General features: G+C 36.4%; 1 protein-coding gene across 3 annotated transcripts in view; it reads left to right on the forward strand.

Moving 5' to 3' along the window:
* The first annotated feature begins 1507 nt into the window (after window positions 1-1507).
* The window catches only part of DDX46 (DEAD-box helicase 46), a 62200-nt gene continuing 40139 nt past the window's right edge, over window positions 1508-23568 (forward strand). For all 3 annotated transcript variants that reach the window (XR_013827625.1, XM_079916985.1, XM_079916986.1), the window contains exons 1-13: window positions 1508-1666; window positions 3903-4091; window positions 5377-5520; window positions 8815-8911; window positions 11232-11397; window positions 12846-12997; window positions 14059-14172; window positions 15596-15761; window positions 16478-16598; window positions 17173-17348; window positions 18282-18403; window positions 19745-19823; window positions 21621-21703. Coding sequence is in view for 2 of the 3 variants with exons in the window: in XM_079916985.1 (XP_079773111.1) it covers window positions 1650-1666; window positions 3903-4091; window positions 5377-5520; window positions 8815-8911; window positions 11232-11397; window positions 12846-12997; window positions 14059-14172; window positions 15596-15761; window positions 16478-16598; window positions 17173-17348; window positions 18282-18403; window positions 19745-19823; window positions 21621-21703 (1626 nt within the window). In the remaining variant the exon portion in view is untranslated. The remainder of the gene's footprint in view (window positions 1667-3902; window positions 4092-5376; window positions 5521-8814; window positions 8912-11231; window positions 11398-12845; window positions 12998-14058; window positions 14173-15595; window positions 15762-16477; window positions 16599-17172; window positions 17349-18281; window positions 18404-19744; window positions 19824-21620; window positions 21704-23568) is intronic.

Genomic DNA, 23568 nt, shown 5'->3' on the forward strand with positions numbered 1-23568 from the left:
ATCTCCACAAATTCACCACAATCCAGAGTAGCTCGGATCAAAACCTGGGAGTCATCTTTATTCCTCCCTTACCCTTGCAGTTCACATCCATTTTATCAATTGGTGTTTGGAAAGCTGCCTGTGGAATACATCCAGAATCTGACCACTTGTCAGTGTCTCCACACTCCTTACCTTCAGCCCTCATACAAGCAATTTACAATGGCTCTCATACCTGACCCTCATTGGTGTCCATTCTGTCATATATTGGCTCAGGCCTTCCTTACTCGGCATGGTCTGCCCTGCAGCCACAGGTGGGCAATAAATCACAGAGGAAGAGCAGAAGCCAGTCTTAGAGTCTTAAACTCGTTGGTTTCATTTTTTAAAAATTCAAATTTATCGAGGTAAGATTTACATACAATAAAACACACCAATTTAAAGCATACAGTTCAGGGAACTCACTGGCCGTCCAGTGGTTAGGACTCCACGCTTCCGCTGCAGGGCCCCCGGGTTGGGGAACTAAGATCCCGCAGGCTGTGGGGCACGGCCAAAAAAAATAACAATAAAATAAAAATAAAGCGTACAGTTCAATGAATCTTGACAAACATCCATGCAATGACTGCCACAGTCAAAATATGGAACTTTTCTATCATATGTATGTGTAAGAACATAAAATAGTACAGAAGCACGTAAAGTAAGTGAGAGCCTGTCCCCAACGCCTTTACAGCTTTCTGCTAAAACAACATTGCAGCGTAAGTTCCACTAGGCGAGTCGTTCTTCGCCTTGACCGGACTGTACTTCAGAATCACCTGGGAAGCTTTAAAATTCCCAGTGCACTGGAAGCACTCCAGACCAATCAGATTAGAGTATCAGAATGGAACACACGCATCCGTATATGTATTTTTAAGCTCCCAAGCGCAGGCAGTGTTGAGAACCATAATCTTGTGTAACGTATTTTTAGCTCTTCGACCTCTTCACCAAGTTAACTCCTATTCAGTCTTCAAATCATACCTCAAAGGTCACTTCCTTAGGGAACTCTTTTTCTGAACCCCTTTCCTATGGTAGAATCTCTTTTCTGTTATATTACATCTGCTTGTGTTTTTGTTAATGCCTATGTCTGCCACGCGATTGAAAGCTCGTTGGAAGGTAGAACATGCCTGACACGTAACAATATGTTTAAATGAATGCACGTAGAAATGATGAGAGTGAATGGAGATGTTTGTAGCATCGCTTAGATGTCAGTACACTTCCTGGGGCAGCTCGGGGTTGCTTATGGCGTTTCAGTGCCCCCTGTAGGAAAGACCCTCCCAGGGCTTGCATGGCGGCCGAAGCACCACCCTCTACCGCACCAAGGCGCGGGGGCTTCCGCGGCTGTGCAGGGAAAACCCGGCCGAGGCAACCTCTTTAGGCGCAGCCGGCACTGTGCGGCCTCCAGACGAGAGGGGCCGCTGTGGAACGATAGCCGCTTCCGGCCCGCTTTTTCCTTCCTCCTGCCGCTGGCGCCAGCACGTCCTGTTTTCGTTGGCCGCGTTCGGATGGTGGCTACCGCTGTGGCTGCTGCAGCTTGTTAGTGCTGTTCCTCGCCCGGCGTGCTGAGGGTTGTGCGGCCTCCTACTTTGCCCGGTTCTCCTGCGCGTGATCCCGAAGGGCGCCGCTTTCCCGCGGCCTGCGGCATGGGCCGGGAGTCACGGTGAGGCGGCGCGCTGGGCGGGCGAGCGGGCGAGTCCCTTCCTCAGGCGGGATCGAGGTGGCCGCGGGGCCGGGCCTGGCCCGGTGCGACCCCACGTGCGGCCAGCGCTGCCCGCGGCTACTAGAGGGGCTGGGGGACCTCGGCTGAGGCAGTGGGTGTGCTTGAGTCGGCGGCGGGCACAGGGTTCACTTACACGGCCATCGGCCGGTTCGAGCCCTTGGAGCGGGAACACACCTCCGGGACGTCAACTACATCCCGCCATTTCCGCGGAGCTTACCCGTATCGCCTTAGTCAATAGCGACCTTAGTTGAATTTCTCACCACTTCGCGTTTGCAACATTTCTTTGGCCCCTGTCGCTCTCTACTTTAGTTTTTTGTGCGCGTGTGGTATTTTCTTAATTGAAAGGAGCGTGTGGCCAAACATTTTTACATCGCCTTCAATACTACGTGACTAGGTTTGTTTTGGACTACAGTAAATGCTTGTTGCATGGGCGTTTATTTCGCAGATAGATTTAAAATGTCTTTGTTATGTGTTTTTTATCCTTTTTAAACTGAGAACTGGGAGGTTTTATTAGAACTCTGATATCTCTTCAACATTTCAGATTGTTACTTGATTTGGGACCTTGAGATTTTTATCTTAAATGTGCGTATTTGCTTAATGTTTAGCTGTGACTGAAAGATCATTTATATCTAGGATATAAATAATAAGTAAGTAAGGTAATAGTAGTTTACTGAGGTATAATTAATATTCAGGGAAATGGTCAACGCTTAAGGGTAGAGCTGGTGAAATTTAGCTCATATATGAACCGTGTAACCATCACCTGGATAAAGAGTATTTCCATAACTACAGAAAATTCGTGTAAAGGTCTTTTAAATGTCTGTGAAAGCATTGCTGTTCATCTGGCCACCCAGACCGGAAACCTGGAAGTGATATTTATTTGACTGATTCTTCTCTCTTGCTGCCTACATCTAATTAGATACTGCACCCAGTCACCATTCCTGCTCTCCCTGACTTAATTCAGGCTCTAATCATGTATTACTCAGACTGCTACACCTGCCTCAAGTTACCTTCCTCTGATCTTGCGCTCCCAGTTGATTCCACACTGCAGCCAGAGTGACACTTCTGAAATTAACATAAGATTATGTCATTTCCTTGCTTTCATGTCTGTTGGTTCTTACTGCTTCCAAGATGAAGTGAGACTCTTCAGCACAGCCTTCAGGGCCCTTCCCAAGAAGGTCCTTTCTATGTCTTCGGCCTTCTCCCCCACTTTTCTGCCTTGCCTGGCTTGTGTACTAGATTTGCTGTTGCACTTGACATTTAATTAGTCATTAAAATATCCAGAGTTTGACACGTCTCAACAATTCTACACGAGACATTCTGATCCAAGTCAACGCTGTCTCTTACTTGTACGATTGCTGTAGCATTCTACCTGTTTTCCCTGCTTCTGTCCTTGCCTTTGTTTGGTTTGTTCTCCCCTCAGCAGCCAGAGTAATGCTTTAAAAATAGTAGAGAGGTTATGTCACGCCTCTGCTTAAAATCTTCCAATAGTTTCTCATCTTTTCTCAAAGTAAAAGAGAAAGTCCTTATAATGGCCTATAAGGCTCTCCACATTTGGCTACCATGCTGTACCTCTGACCTCATCTCATGACACTTTCTCTCACTCATTCAACTCCAACCACATCTGGTTCCTTGCTGTTCCGTAAACACACCAATCAAGGTTCCTCTTCAGGGTCTTTGCACTTACTGCGCCTTTTGCCTGGAAAGTTTCTCCCTCACATATCTCCATGGTTCCTTCCTTTACTTCCTTCAAACCTCTGAAATGGCACTTCATTAGTGAGGCCTTCTCTAATCACCTGGTGTAAAGGAGCAAACTTTCTACCTCCCACTGTCTCTCTTTTTCCTTTACTTTCATCGGTTTTTCTCCGTACCACCAAATACATATTGTATACTTATTTCTTTACTTGCCTGTCCTCTCTTCCTTTACCAGAATGCAAGCTGCTTGAGACCCAAAGGCAGGAACTTGGTCTCTTTGGCTTACTGTCCTTTCTTCTTTTTCAGGACAGTATGCTGTAGCAGAAGAGTTCATTCTTTCCCCCTACTTTTAAAAAAGTTTACGTATAAGAAGTCCTTTCAATGTTTAATTTATCTGTTGAGATTTTTTTTAGAAAATAATAAAATAAATAAAATGTAATAGAAGCTGTGTTTGCTAAGCTTAATCTTTAACTTAATAATCTAGCCACTATCGGAAGCGATCAGCATCACGGGGACGCTCTGGAAGTCGATCTAGAAGTCGCTCACCCTCAGACAAAAGAAGTAAACGTGGAGATGACAGAAGGTCTAGAAGCAGGGATAGAGATAGAAGGAGAGAGAGGTCTCGTAGCAGGGATAAAAGAAGATCTCGGTCAAGAGACAGGAAGCGTCTGAGGTAAGACATTAATCTCCACAGGACTCTTGATAAATTGGACCTTCTCAGCTAAATCAGGCTTCTTCAAAAATTTTGGACTAGAATTTAGTGGCCCCTTTGCAGGCCCTCTGCTTTTACCCCAGCTTGTTTGATGAGGTACAGAAGTGATTTGCCTAGAACAAGAACTTTCAAACAGTATTTTTTTTCCCCTTTCCACTGTCATTTTCAACAGTGAAGTAAAAGCTAATGTAATATGCCATCAGGGGGGTTCTAGTCTAATCCTGTCCCAAGAAAGCTGACCCCTGTCTTCAGAGCAACTGCTAGAGCTGACAGGAGAAGGAAACAGGGCAGAGCCATCTCCATACTCTGTTTGAAACTATTTTAAAGACCTTTTTTAGATTTAACCAAAGAACATCCTAATTTTTTAAAACTTGATTAAATATTCCATGGTACCACCCAAGCAGCCATAACTTCTAGAGGTAGAAAACAGTCTCTAAATAAAAGTAATCTTCCCCACACCAAAAAAAGATTTCTCATTAAAATGGGAAAGAAGACGAGGTTATACAGGTGCTGTGAACTGATCACAGAAAGAACTTTGACTTTATCTTTTTCAGACATTGGAAGGAGAGATTGCAAAAGTGTCACCTGGTACTTAGGGAAAATATTCACTCGTAACAATGTGGATAACACTAACTTATTCAATTTTATATTATGTGGTACCAGGAACAGTTTCATACAATTCAGTCAAGTACTTGTTAAGTGAAATTGGTCGTTAAAGATTTGGTCTTTGACTTTTTGGTGTGAAAGAATCACAAGATTTTAGAGCAAGAAGGATTTTGAGATTATTTGGGGAAGTCTCCATATTTTACAGATGAGGAAACTGAGACCCAGAGAGTTGATCTGCCCTATGTATGTCACTAATTAGTAGTACCAGGGTAGAAATTCTTGTCTCCTAATTTTCATATCTGTGATCTTTCCACAGCCCCATTCTGCCCATCCTTATACTTAGGTTTCAGCTGTCTTTGAAATTTAGATTTTCTGCTATAGGTCATAAATTTCAAACAGCTCTTGTTACATATTTCCTCTGTTTTTCAACAAACATCGCTTTGAAATTAGTATCATTTATTTCATTGACCGCTTGTAAGGACTGGCTTTACTTTTTCCCTGTTTAGCTGATGTGATAGTTAATTGAAATCTGTCTTTAATAGTGGTAATAATTAAGAAGCTTCTTTCAACATGAGGCAGAACCATGGTCTGAAGTAGACGTTCCACTTGGTCATAGAATAAATGAAGTGTCCCCTTTCAGGCGTTCCAGAAGTAGAGAGAGAGATCGAAGTCGAGAGCGAAGAAGATCTCGAAGTCGAGACAGGAGACGTTCGAGGAGTAGAAGCCGGGGCCGGAGATCCCGATCCTCCAGTCCTGGCAATAAAAGCAAGAAAGCTGAGAATAGGTAGGTTGGGAACTGTCTCTCTTCCCTACAGTTTTTTAAAAAAATCTTTATAAATACTGAATTTGGCTGCTGCCGTGAGCTGTTAGCTGAATTATTTCAATAGGTTATAAAGCTTGTAATGCTTTTAGAAAATGCTAGATTCTATTAGTTTTAACACTCATAATGCATTGTTCTTTTATTTAATATCTGCTATTAATGGTCAGAAATGCATTTTATATACATCTTTGTGGGAACTATGTTTTTTCCTTTGAAATTATTTTCTTGGCATTTCCAATGTTGATTGACAAATAACTTTTTTACTTATGGTGTGTATTGCTGATTTGCTATTCATAATGGGTGAACTTTGCTTTTGTAAGTTAAATGTACCTGTTTCCTTAAGATGTCAGTACCATTCAATTTTGAGATATTATTTATGTCTATTAGACATAATACATTTACTCTTTTTGTTTCTCTTGTTAGTGGTTTGTTCTTTGCCATTATTGTTTCTAAAGTGGTGTCATGGGATGTATGGATTTGTTCTGTTTGCTCTGTTTTCTCCATATTAGTTAATGAGGATTTTTTCCATGTCATTTATTTTACTTTATAATGCCCATTGGGATTATTTTAAATTTTAAAATATAAATTCAGAGAAATGAGTGAAATATAAACATGCAGCTTATTAAATAATTATAAAGCAAGATCCATGTAACTGCCACCAAAGTCAAGAAATAGAACATTTTCCGTACCCCCGGAAGCCTTCCATGTCCCTTCCCTAACCCAGCTCCCTCCTTCCCTATATAAAGACACTCCTGGGGACTTCCCTGATGGCACAGTGGTTGAGAGTCCGCCTGCCAATGCAGGGGACATGGGTTCGTGCCCTGGTCCGGGAAGATCCCACATGCTGTGGAGTGGCTGGGCCTGTGAGCCATGGCCGCTGAGCCTGCGCATCCAGAGCCTGTGCTCCGCAACGGGAGAGGCCACAGCAGTGAGAGGCCCGCGTCCACACACAAAAAAAACCACTCCTGACTTTTGTGCTAGTAATTTGTGTCCTAATTGTTTCCTTATAGTTTTACCACCTGTGTGTATAACTGGAAAAAGAATAGTCTAGATTTATATGTTTTTTAACTTTACATGAATGAGTCTTGTCTTCTTTTGCGTTTTTGCTCAACGTCGAGAGTTATCTGTGTTGCTCATAACAGTAGTTTATTCTTATTGCTGAACACTATTCTGTGGTATAAATATACCACTATTTATTTATCCATTCTACTGAGGTGGATGTTTGGGTTGTTTTAACTTTGGGGCTATTATGAACATTTTTGTATATATATCCTAGTATACATGTGTATGAGTTTCCCTTGGGTATATATATATAGGAGTGAAGTTACATGGTCATAGAATAAACATAGCTTCATTTTAACTAAGTAATCCGAAATGCTTTCCAAGGAGTTTGTACTAATTATACTTCCAGCAGTATATGAGAATTGTATCCCTCCATACCCTTGCCAGTATTAGGTATTGTCAGTCCTTTTGATTTTTGTTTATTTGTTAGACATGTAATAGCAATATCATTATGGTTTTAATTTGCATTTCCTTGATTACTAATGAAGTTGAACACTTTTTCATATGTTTCTTGGTCATTCAGATTTCCTTTTTTCTAAAGTACATGTTTAAATGTTTTGCTCATTTTCCTATTGGGTTGTTTCTGTCGTTAAAACTTGATTTATAGGGGGGTTTTGTTTTTAAATATTCTGGATAGTTGTTTTTTGTCATTTATTTGAGGGGCAGATATATTACTCTGGTTTGTCTTTTTACTCTGTAATGATACTTTTGAGGAACAAAGACTTAAGAAAGAAGAAACATTCATAAAATGAAGAAAATTAATAAGATGATTGAGGAAAACCTGACAAGGGCAGTGTGAAAAAAGATTATAGGCTATACTCAGTCTAAACATAAAGGATTAGCATGCTGCTTTTAACAATATATAAAAAAGATAATACAATCATAAACTAGTTGGATTTATTCCAGGAATGGAAGGTTAGTTTAACATTGGAAAATCAATCAGTATGATCCTCTACATTAATAAGATTCAAGGAGAAAAGTCTTGGTTATCTAAGTAGATTCAGGAAAAGCATCTTATTAACTTCAACATACATTGGTGTTTAAAAGTTCTTAGCAGACATGAATAGAAAAGTATTTGATAAGCTGATTATAAAATTAAGAATGCAAAGGGCATAAACACTTTTGAAGAACAAGTTATGAGGGCTTGCACTACCAGGTATCAAGACTTGTCATAAAGTTATAGAAATTAAGAGTGTTGCTTTATTGTAAGGATAGACAAGTAGATCACTGGAACCATATAAAGAACTCAGAATCAGATCCACGCATATAAGGTCATTCGATAAATGACAGTGGTGACATTGTAAATAGTAGGAAAAAGATTTTCCAATAAATGGTGTTAGGGACATTTGCTTTCCTTAATAAAATAGGACCGGCTACCTCATTCTGTGCGCAAAAAGCATTTCCAAACAGATTAAAAACCAAATTAGATGGCAAAGCTATAAACTTTTTAGGAGTTTGTACTAGAGAATATCTTCTTTACCTCTAGAGTATCTTCATCAAAGTTGGAAAAATTTCTAAGATGCTTTAAAAAGCACCAATCATAAAGGAGGGAAAAAGGTCAACTAATTTGATTACATTACAATTAAGGGATTTTACTCATTATTAGATGCCCTAAGTAGGGTCAAAATGCAAGCCTATTGGGATTTTTTTTTTTTGCGGTATGCAGGCCTCTCACTGCTGTGGCCTCTCCCGTTGCGGAGCACAGGCTCCGGACGCGCAGGCTCAGCGGCCATGGCTCACGGGCCCAGCTGCTGCGCGGCATGTGGGATCTTCCTGGATCCGGGCACGAACCCGTGTTCCCTGCGTCAGCAGGCAGACTCTAAACCACTGCGCCACCAGGGAAGCCCCGCCTGTTGGGATTTTAAATATTATTACATATATCAGTTGTCTTGTAGACTATTAATGTCTTCGTGTATTTCTCCATTTGTTAAATTTTAATTTTGTTATTTAAATTTTGTAATTATTTTTATATGCTGTGTCCAGTTTTCCTTTGGTCAATTTCCAGATATCTAATAATATTTGTAGTTAGTTTCATGGGATTAATTCTTCATTTTATTTCCAAAGTGTTTATTAATGGTATATAAAAATTCAGTTGACTCTTACATAAAAAGTAAAATACAAGTCTAAGTATTCTAAAATTAATGTTTCCAAAAACAAATAGATGATGTCCCTCTCTGTCTCTCTCTTTTTTGGTAGGTCTAGGTCCAAAGAGAAAACAGATAGTGGGGAAAGTTCTAAAGAGAAGAAAAAAGACAAAGATGACAAAGAGGATGAAAAAGAAAAGGATGCCGGTGTATGTTTACTAACATAAGTAATCGTATAATATCAAATTTGTTCCTGTAGTGACAAATTCTTGTTTTTTAATGCTGTGTGTTTTATTTTTAAGTAGATGATAATAGATTTGTAAAATAAACAGGTAAAATAATAGTTGTCCCATGAGAAAATTTTTCAGAAAAAAGTTGCATATCTATACAAATTATCTAATTTTATGTGCAAAATGTGATCATACTATATGCACTATTCTGTGCCTTGCTTTTTGTCACTTTTAAATTATGAATTATTTTATGAATATGTAAGGTCTTAAGAGTAATAAATAGCAGTATACGAACTATCTAACTTAAGAAGTAGAATGCCTTTCTGTTTTCATTTGTTAAATATTGGATATCTTTCTGTAGCTGAATACAGAGGTAGAGCTTGTTGTTTGTAATGCCTGCATAGTGTTTTGTTGAAAAAAAGTAGATGGATATTTAGGCTGTCTCCAGTCTGTAGTTATAAACAATGATATATTAATCCTTGTACACATGTGTTTTGTGAATATAGTATAGGGTAAATTGGTATCAGTAAAATAAATGACTTTGTCAATGGGTATATATATATAGCTTTCCCTCAGTATCCTAGGGGCATTGGTTATAGGACCCCTGCAGATACCAAAATCTTCAGATGTTCAAGTCCCTTATATAAAATGATGTAGTATAACTTACACATATCCTCCCCGCATACATTGTCATCTCTAGATTACTTATGATACCTAATATGGTGTAAATGCTGTGTGAATAGTTGTAAACATAATGTAAATGCTACGTGAACAGTTGCCAGCATGGGGCAAATTCAAGTTTTGATTTTTGGAACTTTCTGGAATTTTTTTTCCTGAATACTTTTGATCCACAGTTTGTTGAATTCTGAGGATGTGGACTCACAGACACAGAGGGCTGGCTGTATACATTTAACATTTTGATGAATAGTATCAAATTGCTCTCCAAAAAAGTTGTATAAGTTTTACGATTTTAGACATATGAAAATGTCTGTTTCTTCACATTCTTGCTAACATGGATATTTCAAAATTTAATTTTTGCCAGTGTAGTTGGTTTCTTGTTATTTTGAGTTGCATATCTTTAAATATGAGTAAATATTTTTAAGTGCTATGAACATAATGTAAACTAATAATTAAATAAGGTATTTTAAGTTTATTTACTATTTGCACTTTTCTTAGAATGTCTAGTCATATCTTTTGCCCATTTTAGAATATATTATAGCTTCACTTTTTTTTCTTTTTTTTTTTGAGTTCTATTTGTTTAGTGTTTTTTTTTTTTAAGGGACCTGCTTTCTGAGCAGTGTATCTAAGAAAAGATATAACACAAGAAGTCTGGGAGTCTGGTTTCTGATCTAGTTTCTACTAGTCTTGAATGAGTGGGTGATCTTGAGAAAAACACATAAGCTTTCTGGGGCTCATCTTCAGAGAGGATGGAATTATAAAGGATATAAATTCAGGATCAAAGCTTTTTGCTTGTTTAAGAAATAAACTTATTATGTTAATACAAACATAATATAACTGTATTATAAAATACTTGGAAAGTCAGAAATAATTCTCTGTAATCCTAGGTGCCCAAAAGGCCATCATCATTATCATTTATTAATATTTTCTTTGACTTTTATACATGTGTATTTCCATAACTACCTGTAAGGTAGCGTGTCTAAAATTTTGATTTCTATAATGCTTAATCTTTAAGTCCCTGATTATGACTGTGCAAATGATTTGCTCTCTCCTTTTAAGAGTATTATTAATAATCTTGATACAGGGTTTAGAATGGCTGTTCCTAGGAAACCTAGACCTAAAGGCTAAAAGATCAAAACTTCTTAATCATGTTGATAAATAGCTTTCATTTACTCAGTAATTTGTAATAGAAAATTGGTTTTCATGGAGGCAGTCTTGGAGGAGTTTGGAGGATTTAAAGTTGAGAATAACTAATAACTAGGGAACTTTGCTTGCTAGTTCATTTAGTTTCCACTTAGAGGGAGAAATTGAATTCATGTGTGCATATTGCTTGTAACTAAAATGAGATTAATTTATGGTGTTTGAAGTGTGTCTGCTTTCTTAGTTGAAGATACTTTTTATTGTGATTTCATTTTGCTAGTTTATTCCTGAATATATTTAAAAGATGTATGATCTAAATCTGGTCTAAATTTAGGAGTTTTGTGTACATCTATTTTCAGGAGTTTTGTGTACATCTATTTTTCCTTTTTTTATACTTTGGAGAAGTTATCTGGAATGTCACTTGGAGTAAAATTGTTGATCCTTATTTCCCTCTCTCTATTTCTCTTTTTTTTCCCCTAAGAACTTTGACCAGAATAAGCTAGAAGAAGAAATGAGAAAGCGAAAAGAAAGGGTAGAGAAATGGCGGGAAGAACAACGTAAAAAGGCCATGGAAAACATAGGGGAACTGAAAAAGGAAATTGAAGAGATGAAACAAGGGAAAAAGTGGAGTTTAGAAGATGATGATGGTATATTGATTTGTTAGACTAATAGACTATATAACAATTCATGTAGAATATTCTAGAATTATGAGTAATAGGCCATTTTTATTGTGGAAAAACATAATGTTTACTATTTTAACCATTTTTAAGTGTACAATTCAGTGATAATTAAGCACATTTGTGCAACCTTCACCACTGTCCATTTCCAGAACTAAACAAAAACTCTGTATCTCATTCAACAATAATTCTCCATCCTGTCCCCCTCCCCCCCATTTCTGGTAACTTCAAATCCACTTTCTGATTCTGTGAATTGCCTATTTTAGGTACCTCATATAAGTGGAATCATACAATATTTGTCTTTTTGTGTCTGGCTTATTTCACTTAGCAAAGTGTCTTCAAGTTTCATCCATGTTGTAGCATGTCTCAGAATTTCCTTCTTTTTTAAGGCTGGATAGTATTACATGGTACATATATACTGCATTTTGTTTACCTATTCATCTGTTGCTGCATATATAAGTTTCCGTCTTTTGGGTATTGTGAATAATGCTTCTGTGAGAATTGGTGTGCAAGTATCTGATTGAGTCCCAACTTTCAGTTCTTTTGGGTATATACCTAGAAGTAGAATCACTAGTTTCATTTTGAGATTTTTAAACGCCCCTTTTAATGTTTACATTAAATTTTAAAATTGTATAGTAGTGTTTGGTAAGGATCACTGATTTTACCTTAGAGTGGAGAGTTAGGTGCTTATGGGCATAGTCAGTAAATAGCTCTTTAATTTTTTACTTCCAATGTTAGTAATGAGGGTGAGTTAAGGGCATGTTTTCAAGTCCCTCTGATTTTTTCATAAATTATAAGAGAAACATTTCCCCTCCACATCTGATATTGATGTTTAAGATTTTAGTAAAGTGGAAGAGTGTGAGATATTATAGGAAAAGGGAATTTTCCTCCATTTTCTGTGAAAATTCCTGTGAATTTTTCATTTTCTGTGAAAGTTGAACTAAATAGATGAATGGATTATACCTTTAAGTGGTGATGATATCTTAGTTATGTAAAAAACATTAGATTGTCTTTAATTAAGAATGTGCTATTATTTTTTCTTTGTGTCATTTAAAGAAAGATAATTGCAAGAAATAAACATACCATTTTAGCAGACAGAGTTTTTAGTTCTGCTTCTGCTAGTGTAGTTGTAAAACAATACTGGAGATCCATTTTTTAGACATATTAGTCTTTCTTCCTCTTTTCAGTTTAATAATTTATAATTTATTTCTTTTATTAGTATTATTCAAAACTAATACCTGCTGGATTTAAAACCTTGCCAGTGTGAGTATTTGAACTGCGTTGTGCCTGTGTTAATTGGTAAGGAAGGTGTTTGGGTAGTAAGAGAAAAGGCTTTAATTGGGGGGGGGGTGTGGTCTCATTGTGAAGTATTTCCTTTTGAAACACAAATTCAAAGAAAGTGTGTTCTGATATTTTAGATGATGAAGATGATCCTGCAGAGGCTGAAAAGGAAGGAAATGAAATGGAGGGTGAGGAGTTAGATCCATTAGATGCTTACATGGAAGAAGTGAAAGAGGAAGTAAAAAAGTTTAATATGAGAAGTGTGAAAGGTGGTGGGGGAAATGAAAAGGTATGGAATTTTCTCCTATTTTTAGAGATTTACATTCCTAATTGGGTAACTTGAATTCACTGGTGCATTGACCTACTGCTGACATGCATGGCTTTATAAAGTTAATGATTTTGTTTCCTTCCCCATCTCAGAAGTGTCAATGCTTTTCTAAATAGCAGAGATACTCGTGAATTTTAACTGCAAATGTTCTTTTAGAAGTCACTGTTAACTGCCATCATCTTTGTTTAGTATTTTTTCTTACTTGTTGCCTTCTCAGTAGGTCCTCTTCAGTAGGTCCTCTTCAGTAAGCCCTGAATAGGTCCTTCTCCAGCACTCCCATCTTTTATGCTCCTGATCCTCTTTACTCTAGTTTTTCTTTTTCTTAATAGCATTTATTACCTTTTGAAAAAGTATATAAATTAATTTTTTGTTGTGTTTATTCCTTCTTCTAAAACCGTCCCAAGAGCAGTGATCTTTACCGTACCTGTCTTGTTTATTGATTTATCCTAAGGTCCCAGAATAGTATTTGGCTTGTTGAATGAGTGAAAAGTACCATTTAGTAGTATTTTTAAAATAAATTATATTACATAATATTATATAAAATTATATATTATATACTGCATTACCTATATTATTAATGTGTTACAAAATATAATGCAATTGTATTACATTTAAAAAAAATTTTTTTTAAATATTTATTTGGTTGCATCGGGTCTTAGTTGCGGCATGCAGGATCTTCGTTGCGGCGTGTGGGCTTCTCTAGTTGCGGCGTTGTGGGCTTCTCTAGTTGTGGCGTGCGGGCTCAGTAGTTGCGGCATGTGGGATCTTAGTTCCCCGACCAGGGATCAAACCCACATCCCCTGCATTGGAAGGCAGATTCTTAACCACTGGACCACCAGGGAAGTACCTACATTTTTAAATTCAAGCAAGTCAGTAAGGAGAAGGCAGACCACTTTTTGTTTTTTCATTAGGTTGTCACTAACAACTAAGTTAATTCAAATTATAAATTGTGACAGTTATCATTGTGTTTCATTTGGTGTATAATTTGTGTTTCAACTTTACGTTTTATATTCTTTTTTTAGAAGTCTGGGCCAACAGTCACAAAAGTTGTCACTGTTGTCACAACCAAAAAAGCAGTCGTAGATTCTGATAAGAAGAAAGGTGAGCTAATGGAGAATGACCAGGATGCCATGGAGGTAATTATTCATTAATTTTTATTTATTTATTTATTTATGGCTGCGTTGGGTCTTCGTTGCTGTGTGCGGGCCTTCTCTGGTTGTGGTGAGTGGGGGCTACTCCCCGCTGCGGTGCATGGGCCTCTCATTACAGTGGCTTCTCTTGCTGCAGAGCATGGGCTCTAGGCGCCCAGGCCTCAGGAGTTGTGGCACGCAGGCTCTAGAGCACAGGCTCAGTAGTTGTGGCACATGGGCTTAGTTGCTCCGCAGCATGTGTGATCCTCCCGGACCAGAGCTCGAACCCGTGTCCCCTGCATTGGCAGATGGGCTCTCAACCACTGCGCCACCAGGGAAGCCCCCTTCATTCATTTTTGACTTTGTTTGCGATACTGTCCTAGAAGTATTTATAAGAAAGCATTGATGGAAGTGTGCTTTTCAGTTACTCTTAGGAGAAATTCTTGCAATTCTCAACAGTATTGTAGCCGCATATTCAAATTGGTAGAACATTCTAACATCTTTGACCTCTTGCTGTATGCCCACTTTTTTTTTTTAATTGAAGTATAGTTGATTTATAATACAGTGTTAGTTTCAGGTATACAGCAAAGTGATTCAGATATATATATCTGTCTATAGGTATATATACATATATATATATACATACACACAAACATATACATATATACACGTGTGTATATATATATATATATATATATATATATATATATATATATATTTTTTTTTTTTTAGATTCTTTTCCATTTTCGGTTGTTACATGATATTGCATATAGTTCCCTGTGCTATATACAGTGAATCCTTGTTGTTTATTTTATGTATAGCAGTTTGTGTCTGTTAATCCCATACTCCTAATTTATCCCTCCCCTTCCCCTTTCCCCTTTGATAGCCCTAAGTTTGTTTTCTGCGTCTGTTTCTGTTTTGCAAATAAATTCATTTGTATTATTTTTTAGATTCCACGTATAAGTGATCTCATATAATATTTGTCTTTCTCTGTCTGACTAAATTCACATAGTATGATATTCTCTAGGTTCATCCGTGTTGCTGCACAAGTGTATGCCCACTTTTTGATTCCCGCTTGTCCCTCATCAGCTCATCCCAGACATAGAATAGGGAGAGAAGAAATGAAGTGACGGAATAAATTAAACTTTTTTTTCCTATTAGCACTCATTGTAAAGATTTATATAGAGAAAACTATAGGAAAACTTTATTAAAGCCGTGTTAAAATTATTTTTTTATTTTAGCTTTATATTGTTATTATAGCTTTCTATAAGGGCAAAGAAAAAATAAACTAAGTTGGAAAATTCAGAAAATAAAGTAAAAGCCAAAGAATATTTTCTAGGAGAGGAGGATCTTTAAAACTAGGAATATTTCTTCCCATAGGAGAAAGTAGTAATGGATTTAGCTCTTAATTTTTCTTTTTTAATTATAGTATTCTTCAGAGGAGGAAGAAGTTGATCTTCAGACTGCCCTTACAGGTTATCAGACAAAGCAGAGAAAGCTTCTAGAACCAGTGGATCATGGAAAAATTGAATATGAACAATTCAGAAAAAACTTTTATGTTGAAGTTCCAGAACTGGCAAAAATGTCTCAAGAGGGTAGAATTTTTTTATTCATTTATTGGTTATTGTGGGAACAGAGGGAGTACACTTCACCTTGCCTGAGAGGAATGTTGATAGGCCTGTGAGTTGATGCATGAGTAGGAGGAATTTGCCTGGCTTACCTGGAGAAATGAGAGGGAACTAGAAGGCGAGAAGTCATTCTAGAGGGTAGGACAACATCCGCAAAGATTTGGAGCAGTGAGGAATTAGTGTGTTTTTGGAAACATTAAAAAAAATGAGGAAAAATTAGTTTGGCTCATGTAGTTGAGATTTTTAGCATCGAAAATACTCTTCATGTGAAGTTAGCAAATAAAATATTGTTAATCTTTTCTGATATTTGAGAGTTAGGAACCAATGTGAATCTGTGTGATATTGATAGAATAAGGATAATCTGGGCAACCCTTGCTTAAAGAACAAGTGGTTGTATTACTTGCCAATCATTGTTCTTTTATTGCTGGTACAATTTAAGTCAAAATAAAAGCCAAATTGTAGAAATTGGAGTGTTTCTTTTGTTCCTAATTGGTTGCAACAGTAATCGCTTTAGTTGTCTCTCTGAGCTGTTCAGTGCTTTGTCACGTAGCTTTTCTATGGAATTATCTTCAGGAACACTAGAAAAGAATTGAAAATTTTTAATCTTACCATGCCTCACTGAAAAGTAGAAGGCACTATTAGAACAATATTTAAGAGTTTTTAATCTGGATTTTGTTTTGTAGAAGTGAATGTATTTCGGTTGGAAATGGAGGGCATTATTGTCAAGGGAAAAGGTTGCCCCAAACCAATTAAATCTTGGGTTCAGTGTGGGATTTCTATGAAGATCTTAAATTCTCTCAAAAAGTAAGTGTTCGGTAGTTGTCCACATTTTTCAATATCTTGCTACTAAAAATAGCCCTTTACGCAAATAATTCCTCTGCTTACATTTTTACTCTAATGGGAAAACTTGATTATTTTTTCTTAAACAGCTTTATTGAGATATAATTTACATACCATAAAATTTACCCTTTAAGTTTACAATTTGATGATTTTTAGTATATTTATGGAGTTGTGCAGTCATTACCGTAATCTAATTTTAGAATATTTTCATTATCCCTGAAAGAGGCCTGGATCCATTAGTAGTCAGTTTTCTCCTTTCTCCTCCACATTAGGCAACCTCTCATCTACTATTTTTATAGATTTTTCTATTCTGGACATTTCATATAAATAAGATCATACTAATATAGTCTTTTGTGACTGGCTTCTTTCAATTAGCGTAGTATTTTCAAATATTTCTACATCATCCATGATGTAGAATGTCTCAGTACTTCATTCCTTTTCATTGTATGGATATACGTTTTGGAAAACTTTTATTTACAGTTTGAGGGACCCAGAGATCACAGTTCTTACCTTGTCTTCCTTTGGTTTGCTTTTTAAGGCATGGTTATGAAAAGCCTACGCCAATCCAAACCCAGGCGATTCCTGCTATAATGTCTGGACGAGATTTGATTGGTATTGCCAAGACAGGAAGTGGAAAGACCATTGCCTTTCTGTTGCCTATGTTTAGACACATCATGGATCAGAGGTCATTAGAAGAAGGAGAGGGGCCAATAGGTACAATTCCTTTCATTAAACTATTTTTTCAGTTAACAACTTCGTTGTCCGTTAATCAGAAAGACCTGATGCTTTGTAATGTTAATTATAACAATAAAGATGTCTTTATGTACATTTCCTTTATAAATTTGGCACTTTGGGGCTGATTTCCCCTTACCAGCAGGTGGAGTGAGAATCTTCAGAGCTCTGGAGTGACATCTCAGAAGTACAAAAACAGCCTCTCCTGGCACAGCTCAGTTTTTAAACTCTGACTCGGCAGGTAGACTCCTCGTGCATCTATCTGTTTATTTATGTTGAGGTTTGTTCTTAGCCCGTATCAGTGGATCTATCAACTCAACATAGAAGACTGTAGGGAAGTGTATTTTTCTTTTCTTTCTTTTTTCGGCCTTAAAAGGCTGTAGTGCCAACATTTCATTCAGGATTAGGTCTTTAGATTCAGTTTTCTTGATTCATTTGGCAGAGATCTCTTCTCCAAATTTGAGTAGGGTTTTGGAAAGTTGTTCAACTCCTCTCTTGGCAACAGAGGGCACAGTATATTTCTCCTCTGTCTGTGCCCCTCAGACCAAGGTTGTTTCCGGAAGCCACGGCATGGCTCTTCAGCACAGTGAGTCACTTGATTATCTTTGCTCTGTGATTTGCAGTTGAGAATGATTTGCATTCTTTTCAACCAAGTATTTTCCTGATGGTTGAGTAAGGTATTTAACTCTCATTTATCTTCCTATAGCATGTTCTTAAAACCTTCTTAAAATTATCCTTCAGCACAATCTCTGCTATTACAAAACTTTTGAAATAGGATTTTCAAAGGTGCATAAAACAAATTAAAACAAAATTTAGACTATGATCTGAACTTGATTGCAGAGGTTAAATTTAACACTATAAATCTTAGCCTCTCAAGAATTTTGGTGGTTAGGCTTTTGACATTTATCTTTTCAGCTGTCATCATGACTCCAACTCGAGAACTGGCTTTACAAATTACTAAAGAATGTAAGAAGTTTTCGAAGACCTTGGGCCTTAGAGTGGTCTGTGTTTATGGAGGAACAGGAATCAGTGAGCAGGTAGTTATAAAAGGAACATTCAGTTTTTGCAGTCTTTTTAAAAATTGAATGACTTAATAATGTAAAAGTGATTTTTTGCTTTAGTGTTTTCTGTATTGATTGCTTCTAAAATCTTTAAAATGAGGTGTGAAAATAATAGTAAGAATGAATTATGTTAAAGTTATATTTTAGAATTTTTGAGTCATTTTCGTATCTTAGCTTTCCCATGCTTGTCTTTCCCCGCTCAAGGAAGCAGATTATTTTTTCCATTTTACAGATGTTCAGAAAGGTTAAGTTGACCAAAGTCTTTAGCTTAGTAAGACTTTGTCCTAGAATCTAGGTCTTACGATTCCTGGACCAACATTTATTTTCTCTAATCTAAATGACATCTTTAAAAGGTGGTTTTGAGTGGGATGTATTAATATCAGAGTTTCATCTGCATTCTTAAATGATTTTAGTGAGAATTATTTAAACATACCTTCATTCACTCTCTTTAGATTGGCATTTCTCCATGTGTCTTCTAAAGAATGCTAGTCATCAGATATTTTGCTTTAACTAGAAGAAGGAAAAATACTGGGTTCTGTGGTCAAATAAGTTTTGGAAATGTTGGACTATGTAAAGTTAAAATTTTCTTTTCTGCAAGACTTGTTAGTTGTTAATAAGCTAATGTATATCGTGATGCTAGAAAAAAATGGGATAAATTAAGTGGCATTTTCTGAACATATTTAACCCCCAAACCACCAGGACTTCTCAGATTTTAGGCACATCTTGGGAATATTTGCTTCTGTTATCCCAATGCTATTTTAAACGCTTGAACTTAGTTTTCTAAGTTTATCTGTGTCAGTTTTTTTGGCCATAGCCTGTAGTAAATACAGTTACAAAATAAGGTGGTACATGCATGCATATTTATATAGAAGTCAAACAAAGTTTTATAATGTCTAACAAAGTCTAGTGTTTTCCATTCTATTTCATTTTTAAAATGCAGGTTGTGACTTACTGATTTTGTGATTCACTAATGGAAACAAATCTCAATTTGAAAAACATTGATCTATCAAATTCTTTATTTACTGCTCTCTCATATTCCTTTCTTGGTTTTGAGGAGTTGTGTCAAATTAAAATTGGTAAAAACCTGTGGTTTTCATTGATTTCAAAGTTACAGCATCATGTGGTCTTTCTGCTGCTTCCTATTCCTTTATTAGTGCTCCAGCATTCCAAAGAATTAAGCAGGAGGCTTTGGTGTCTTCTAATCAGACCTGGCTGTCTTATGTTATGGAGCTCTGCAAGGACCTCAGTCAGTATTTTCAAGTTTGTAAAGAAGCATTAGTGATAAATACACTATAAAATTTCATCTTTTCTTATTAGATTGCTGAGCTGAAAAGAGGTGCTGAAATTATTGTTTGCACACCTGGTCGAATGATTGACATGTTAGCAGCTAACAGTGGTAAGTCAGGGGTGTTGGGGTTTTTTTGTTGTTGTTGTTCGTTTTTTTGTTCTCTTTTCTCCTTTTTGAATTCTGTACATTTTTGTTAAAGCAGAAACAAGAAACCACCAAAGGTTTCTACATTTCTTCTTGAAGCTGTAATATCTTGAAATTTGTATTGTAACAAGCTTTTGTTGCAAGTATTCATAATATTTTTGCAATTTAATTAAAAAAATTTTTTTTCACAACTACTCCATCTGATTTTTTTTTTTTTTTTTAGCACTTAACATGGATTCTTAATTCAATTTTGGCCTAGCTTTGCTTCTAAAAGGGTGGGGGACTATTTCTTTTTAATTGTACAATTTAGACATTTTCTCCATAGGAGCTAGTACTTTCTTACAATACTAGATAAGTTAAGATCTTGCAGCTTCAAGAAAATTTATCTTTTGTAAATTTGCATGTTTTTAGCTCAAATATTGTGCTTTGTTAAATTATTCCCTATCAAAACTGTTACTAAACTGTTGACATTATTTAACTTCTGTGGAGAAAGGCCCTTCAAGATTTATAGAACTGGGCTTCCGAGACTTAAACCATCAAAGGTAGGTAATTTAATGCTGTTCCCAATCTTGCAAAACTAATTGGGGCTGCACATGTTAGTATGGAATACTTAAATATTAGAAAGCATTTATTTTGGCACATTTCTGTTTTTTGAAGAAAATGCTTTCAAACGTTTCCATTGTAGTATTCAGTATATATATATCATAGAGTATTTAAAACTTTGAGTAATGCATGTTTCTAATAGCATTTTGCTTGGATTTCTGTGTACTCTTAATTCTAATTCTACATGAAGTTGGTAAAGTGACATTGGTATTGATAAGTCATTGTGCTTGTATAGCATATGAAAAGTTTTGGGTTGAATGCTAATGAAATAATTCCTTGTTTTTTCTCAATGCTGCATTGATTGTCTCCTCCTGAAATTCATCTTGATTAATTTTATCTTTTCCCTTTATCTGTCCTTTTGGTTTATATTTAATAACTGTTTTATACATGTTTTTGCCAGGTGATTGAATCAACAATTGATAGAAATGCTTGTGTTAATCCTTTAGAAAGGGTTTCCTGTCTATGTATTTAGTTTTTTCTGGCTAAGAAGCCAGTTGCATTTATTTAAACCAGTGGGAGCACTGTGTAAAATAGGATTTGTATCTTTGTATAGAAAAATGTATCTATGTAATACATTGATTTTTAAAATTTTTGTGTAATATGTTAGTTACCTAGTGATATTGAATAGCTTCTTATTTATGTTTTGACATGCCCGTTAGAAGCTTCTAACTGTATATAAGTAGGTTATGTACTACATAAAGTATTGTAAAGAGAGATTTTCTGCGTCTGAAATAGTTAGCACTGGAACTTGCTTTCCACACATACGCTGTAATCTCTAATATGTTTTTTCCTAGGTGATGCTGTCAGATAATGGCTGATGTGGCTCGATGCTCCATCTCAGTCTTAGTTTTATGATGTGTTTTGGAGAGGGCTGTTTTCTGAATTTTACAGGTTCTTCAGGCCCTATGATGGTATGCAAGAGACGAGTTTGACAAAATAAAGGGCCTCATATACCCATTGTCAGAAAGTATTTGCCAGTAGATAAGATATTGTAAACCAAAATTTCTTTTCACTGTTTAAAGATACCTAACTCACCCCTCTGGTTAAGTCAGGCATTTTAGTTCCCTTTACAGTTTTTTAAAGATTTTGGTAGTCATAAAATGAATTGTGACTGATTTTTAGTTTTCTTTTTGTCTTTATTTTTTTTCCTCATGTTAGGTCGGGTTACAAATCTTCGAAGAGTGACTTATGTTGTTTTAGATGAAGCAGACAGAATGTTTGACATGGGTTTTGAACCACAGGTATTTATTAAATTTCTTAGTGTTTTGAACTATAAAGTAAACCTTGTAACTGCCATGAGCATGAAATATTTGTATGGTTTCTGAAATGCTCACACACATTTCTGTTGTGTGGTGATACAGTGGATTGAGGACATAGGGAATTGAAGTAGATATTTATGTTTTGGATTCTTCATTAAACTTGTTCAGGAGGTATTTGTGCAGGCTTTCCTAAGCCATCTAAAACCATCATTGGTAAAATTAGAAGTGGAGTCCTAATAGAAACTTAAGCTTTCATATTTTATAGTTTTCATTGTACTTCCAAATAAATTGCTTTAATTCATGCTTTTCACTACCTCATGATCTAGATAGCACAGGTTGTTTACATTCTCCAGATGTAAAAACTAAGGCCCAAAGCATTTGTCTAGCTTAGATTTTATATTCTTCATGTGTGCAGTTTTGTTCAATACAAAATTATAGTGATAAAAGCCTAAAGGCTACACACACACAAAAAAAAGCCTAAAGAAAAACATGTTAAAAGGTGGTAGAGGGGATTCCCTGGTGGTCCAGTGGGTAAGACTCCATGCTTCCAATGCATGGTGTCCAGGTTCGATCCCTGGTTGGGGAACAAGATCCCGCATGCATGCTGCAACTAAGAGCCGGCATGCCACAACTAAGACCTGGCGCAGCAATCAATCAGTCAATCAACCAGTCAATAAGTAAATAATTAATTAATTAATTTTTTAAAAGGTGGTAGAAATTTTTCTTAGCAAGAGGAGCTGTATGAGTAGTCAATGGGCTATGGATGCCAAAAAAATGCTTTTAAATCACTGCAGTAATAGAAATGGAATATTGGAAAGGGATATGGTTAAAGTGTTCATTCTTTTCCGTTTATTCATGTATTCTCCAAAAATGTATTACCTGTCATATGATAATGCATGTATTGTGTTTAGATTTAGGGACCACATTCTAAATGAGATACAGAGGAGCATATAAGAATAAACAGGACTATGGTAATACCTGAGCCGAGAAACAGTTAAAGGAATGAGGAATATTTAGCTTGAAGTAGGGGATTTGGTAGCATCCTTTAACTCTTTGAATAAAGTCTATCACATGAAAGAAGCATTAAATTTATCCTTTGGGTCCCAACAAGTAGGACTGGGATAGTGGGGAAGCTATAGGGAGCTTGATCTGAGCGTAATGTGAAAAAGGACTGGATAAGCATTTTGGGGAGATTAAACAGGTTACTTTGTAGGAGGGAGATATTGAATATGCTTTTTAATTATGTGTTCTAGTAGAGACAGCAGGTCCATTTGTAGAAAGAGAGTAGAGGGAGTTGAAGAAGTCAGGTGGAATATGGAGCTTGGTGCCCTTTCCCAGTCAGTTCAGTGGTTTTTATTGTATTCCTGGAACTTTACAACCATCACCACTATCCAATATCAGAACATTTTCATGCCCCCTCACCAAAACTCTGTCCTGATTAGTTGCTTTTGTTTTGAGTCATATCATTGTGAATTTTAAAAAATCTCCTTTTTATAATGTTTTGTCGTTCTGGAGGGTGTAAAAATAGATGCATGTGTTCAGTCTTTCATTTTTAACCAGAAATTGATCTCATGGCTTTTTCTTGGTGTATTTCTTTGTTTATGGACTGCTTTTTCAGTAGAAAGTGCTTGAGGTACATTCTTTGAGTCTTTGCATGTCTGGAAAGTCTTTGGTCTACCCTCACGTTTATTTGACATTTAGCCAGATATGAGGTGAGGATTATTTTCCCTCAGAATTTCTTTTTGTCTCCATTGGTTTTCTTTCTTCTTTTTCTTTCTTTTCTTTTCTTTTTTTAAAAATATTTATTTATTTGGCTGCGCTGGGTCTTAGTTTCGGCATACGGGATC

This window comes from Stenella coeruleoalba, assembly GCF_951394435.1.
Source record: "Stenella coeruleoalba genome assembly, chromosome: 3".
Taxonomy (NCBI): domain Eukaryota; kingdom Metazoa; phylum Chordata; class Mammalia; order Artiodactyla; family Delphinidae; genus Stenella; species Stenella coeruleoalba.